Here is a 4561-nt window from a genome sequence, read left to right on the forward strand (position 1 = left end):
GAATAAGGAAATACACTATTTAAAAGATATATCGTGACCTGCGTGTATGTTCTATGAAATTAATTAGGAGGATGGCTGCGACCATTATTTACATTACCAGGATGTTACCATACCAAAACCATACTCTTCACATCCGTTACCCTTCCTCCAAAATTGTTACACTCCTCAAAACCCGTTACACTTCTCAAAACCCGTTACACTTCTCAAAATCGTTACAATATATATATATATATATATATATATATATATATATATATATATATATATATATATATATATATTGATCGTTTAATCCCGCTACAGTTGAAATCGACTTTCTGTAACCTTCCTGTAACCGGCAAATACTCTACTTTCTGTAAGACTGGATAACTTGAAATTAAGTCAGAGGTCTGGTAAACAAGATGGAAATATCCCGAAAACTCCAAAGCACTCTGCAACTTCCTGAGGTTCTTCTTTGGATCCACGTGTTCCTCAAGCAATGAATATTGTGCAAATTCTTGCATTCTCCACTTGATGCTAACAAAAAATGAAAATCAATGTTCAGTTGAATCGCTTCCACCACGCGCAAACACCTTTTGGATGCAAATTTTCTTTTTATCACCTTCTTCATTTGTTTCCTCTCCCATATGTCCATCTCCATTTATCTCTCCACCCCGCTCATGCTTCCCACGAATCGATGCGACTGGTGGCACCTCGAGACGTGCATCCTCGATGCCCAGCACATGCAGGCACACCATAGCCGTGGCCTGTTCTGCTTGTTTTTTCCCCTTCTCCCTAAAAGCAATAATTAGGATTTGTGTTAGGATTATTGTTGTAAAACGGAGTGAGGGTCTGGAGAAAAACAAAAAAACATCAGTATTGTGCATTTCCTGCATATCACTAACTTTGCAACATTATTTTTTTGTTTATTTATAGTTGATGCACGATTAAAGATACATTTCAGGTGGATTTATAGTTGATGCATGAAAGATACATTTCAGATACACAAGGTTTACATTTCAGGTGGGTGTGGCATCCCAGAAGTTGCATTGTCCCATACAGGCTTCCCATCTCAAAATGCTGAATTATGATGCCCAAAAAAGTATCGTACTATACTTTATCCTTCATCATAATGTCTCTACAGCACTATGGTACAATGTGGGGGTAAAGCACACAATAATATCTTACAAGGAAAACAATATCACAATATCTCACAAGGAATTCTTCAATTTAAAAAGTCTTACTTTATCAACATCATGCATCTCGTCCACTGCAAATAAAATTTATTTGGAATAAGTATGAACTTTCAAGTTTATTATTGTTACAACAATATGGCCTGCAACACTGAAAGGTACAGGAGGGATGGAAATGCAGCAAATCCTGATCCAAAATGCTCTTGCTCATAGTCGTGGCCAAAAATATGGGCACCCTTGCACTTTTTTCAAATAACTCACAAATTTCTCGAAAATTAAGTTGAAATTGCCAAAAGTATTTGGTCTCCACAATTCTTTATTTCACTGTTAATAGTCACGTCAGCCCTGTGGTGAACACCGCAGGGCGACGGAAAGCTGAATGTTGTTAACTCCGAGGCATAATTCGAACTTGGCGGGATTGTCTTTGGTGCGCGCGGGAAAAGCCCGAAACCTTATCTAATCAGGAACACGGGGTTAATCCGAACCCACAGAACAAATAAACAAAACAAGACAGAAAAGTAAAATTCAACAAATATAAATTTATTTACAGTAATGTAAAAGACAACGAAAGGTGAGGTAAACTTAAATTCCTCGGTTGTGGATCCTCCACTCCGACTCATATACAGACAGGGGAATTATAAAAGAAAAGAAAATAATGTTTCTTTTCTAATCGGCTGAACTCAGCTTTACTGTTCCAGCGAGGGCGTCGATTGAGTCGGCAGTTCCAAAGCGGCCGAAGCTAGTGGGTCCCACTCCAACAATAACGCGGAGACACTTTTTTTTCCGTCGCACCCCGACCGTGAGGTAATCAGTGCAGGCGGCCCTCCTTCGCTAACAAGGCTCCGATGATCTCTCCGGTGCACACAGACGAGCGCCCATCAACCTTCCATGCAAAACAACGAAGCGACCACCGCGATCAAGACCACGACAAGAGCAAAAGGCAACCGCAGCCGTTCTCTTTGAAAGCCAACACAAAAGAGAGAAAATGTTGTCTCCTCTTGCTTTTTCTCCAAGTGCCCCAATTACTTCATTCTTTTGACAAATCACGCAGCGCTGTCCAATCGTCCCTATCAATCCAATCGTCCCTATCAATTTGGGGCGTGGCCTCACAGCCATTCTTGATGCCCAATGATGAAGATTGGGGCATGAACCATCAATTCCGGTACTCCGAGGCTGAGCCTAGCCGACCTTCGGGAATGTTCGGCTGGGTGGGGTTCCTTTGCCGATCGGCAAATGTTCGGGTTTCTGTCGGGCGATTATGGTTGTTGTAGTGGCGGCCCTTTTTGATGAAAATCTGAATGCCTCAACTCTGTTTGCCTCAAAATCTTGTGTCCCAAACCTGTCTCTCTCTGTACCCAACTTACCCAGTCATACCCAGCTGCTCCTGGACTCTGTGTCCTTCTCTACTGACAAGAAGGAGAAGTTTCTGTCAATCCTCGACTGATTCTGCAACTGGACCAGACGGCATCAGCCCACGGGTCCTAAAATCCTGCTCTTCCGCTCTTTCACACCCTCTCTCTGTTCTCTTCACCCTCTCTTTTGCTCAAGGTCATTTGCCATCAGCTTGGAAATCAGCCAACATTACCACTTTACATAAGAAAGGTGCAAAAACAGATCCTTGTAACTACAGACCAATCAGCCTGCTCCCAATTATCAGCAAAGTCATGGAATCCATCATTGCTTCGAATATCAAATGGCTTGATCTCCGAGCATATTTGGTTTCAGACCAGGTCAATCTACTCTGGACATGCTGTTTCTGCTGTCTCAATGCCAAACAGGAAATCAGAGCCGCCTCCCTTGACACGGTCTGGCACCCCACTCTGCTCACCAAACTCTCCTCCTGTGGTATCCATGGAAATCTCCACGCATGGCTTGCGGACTTCCTCTTTGGTCGTAGTCAACATGTGGCCCTGAATGGATTTCTCTCATCTCCCCTTCCTGTTCAGGCTGGAGTTCCCCAAGGCAGTGTTCTGGGCCCTGTGCTTTTTCTGGTGTTCATCAATGATCTCTCCGACTCATTGATCAGGTCAACATAGGCCAAATTTCTAAAATCCTCAATTTTCAGCCAATGGACTTGAAATTTGAAGATGACTTGCATATCTGGTTACTGAATTCAACCACAAATTATATTTTAGGTGAACATCGGCCAAAAGGTCAACCTAGGCCAAGTTTCAAAAATCCTCAATTTTCATCCAATTGACTTGAAAATTGAACAGCATTTGCACATTGAGTCATTAAATTAGGAAACTATATTTGAGGTCAAAAGGTCAAAGGTCAACTCAAGGTCAACCTTCCAAAAAATCACTTTTCTTCCGATTGACCCAAGCTTTAATCAAGACTGTCAATTTTAATCTTGATGAAATGGACAATTTGCTGTATCAATGGAATTTTTTTCTTGGGGGGGGGGGGGGGGGGGGGCGGCGATTTTGCAAGTATCGTCTTCTTATTTATGTGTCCGTTTCTTTTTTTGTGATTAATGTTAGCTCTTGCATGAGCCTCGATCTTGTATCCAAAAAACCCCCACAAAAAGAACAAAAAAAACGAAGGGACAAATCACAGGGAGGCAATACATACTGGGAGTTATACTAGTCTTAAACCCTATCGAGATAACACAAGCTCCACCCCCTGTCCGAAGACACGCAAACACTCATGCTTATGTGCATCGAGATAGCTGCTTCTTCTGCTTCTTCGCATCACATGGTCCATACTAATGCCTACACAATCCCACTTCATTAAGGTATTTCATGCCTACCCCCACAAATGTAACAATATTACAGAACCTTTGTTTTTCATTCAGAACGTAATATATCCTTAAAATCACAAAATAAAAAAAATGGCATTGACAAAATTATTGACACCCTAGACTTAATATTTGGTCTTTGGACAAAATAACTGCAGTAAAGCACTTCCTATAGCCATGAATGAGCTTCCTACACCTCTCTACTGGCAGTTTAACCCACCCTTGTGCAAACTGCTCCAGTTCTCCCAGGTTTGAAGGGTGCCTTCTCCCAACTGCTGTTTTTAGATCTCCCAACAGGTGTTCAATGGGATTTAGATCTGGACTCATTGCTGGCCACTTTAGAACTGTTCAGTGTTTTGTCTTGAACCATTCCTGGGTGCTTTTTGAAGTGTGTTTGAGGTCATTGTCCTGCTGCAAGACCCATGACCTTCGACGGCGACTCAGCTTTCTGACACTGGGTTGAACATTGCACTCCAAAATGCCTTGGTAATCTCCTGATTTCATGATGCCATGCACACATTTAAGGCACCCAGTGCCAGAGGCAGCACCCAGTGCCAGAGGCAGCACCCAGTGCCAGAGGCAGCACCCCATGCCAGAGGCAGCACCCAGTGCCAGAGGCAGCACCCAGTGCCAGAGGCAGCAACCAGTG

The 4561-nt window shown here is 42.8% G+C and overlaps 1 protein-coding gene across 7 annotated transcripts in view; it reads right to left on the minus strand.

The window, feature by feature from the left end:
* Positions 1-263: 263 nt before the first annotated feature.
* The window catches only part of DUS2 (dihydrouridine synthase 2), an 84585-nt gene continuing 80287 nt past the window's right edge, over positions 264-4561 (minus strand). For 6 of the 7 annotated variants that reach the window (XM_078779707.1, XM_078779708.1, XM_078779710.1 and 3 more), the window contains 2 exons: positions 602-774; positions 264-516 (listed from right to left, as the gene is read on the minus strand). In XM_078779707.1, the coding sequence (XP_078635833.1) occupies positions 377-516; positions 602-774 (313 nt within the window). In that variant the 3' untranslated portion in view covers positions 264-376. The remainder of the gene's footprint in view (positions 517-601; positions 775-4561) is intronic. The other variant, XM_078779709.1, reaches the window with a different exon arrangement.

This window comes from Myxine glutinosa, chromosome 6 (genome assembly GCF_964187855.1).
Source record: "Myxine glutinosa chromosome 6, kmMyxGlut1.1, whole genome shotgun sequence".
NCBI classification, from domain to species: domain Eukaryota; kingdom Metazoa; phylum Chordata; class Myxini; order Myxiniformes; family Myxinidae; genus Myxine; species Myxine glutinosa.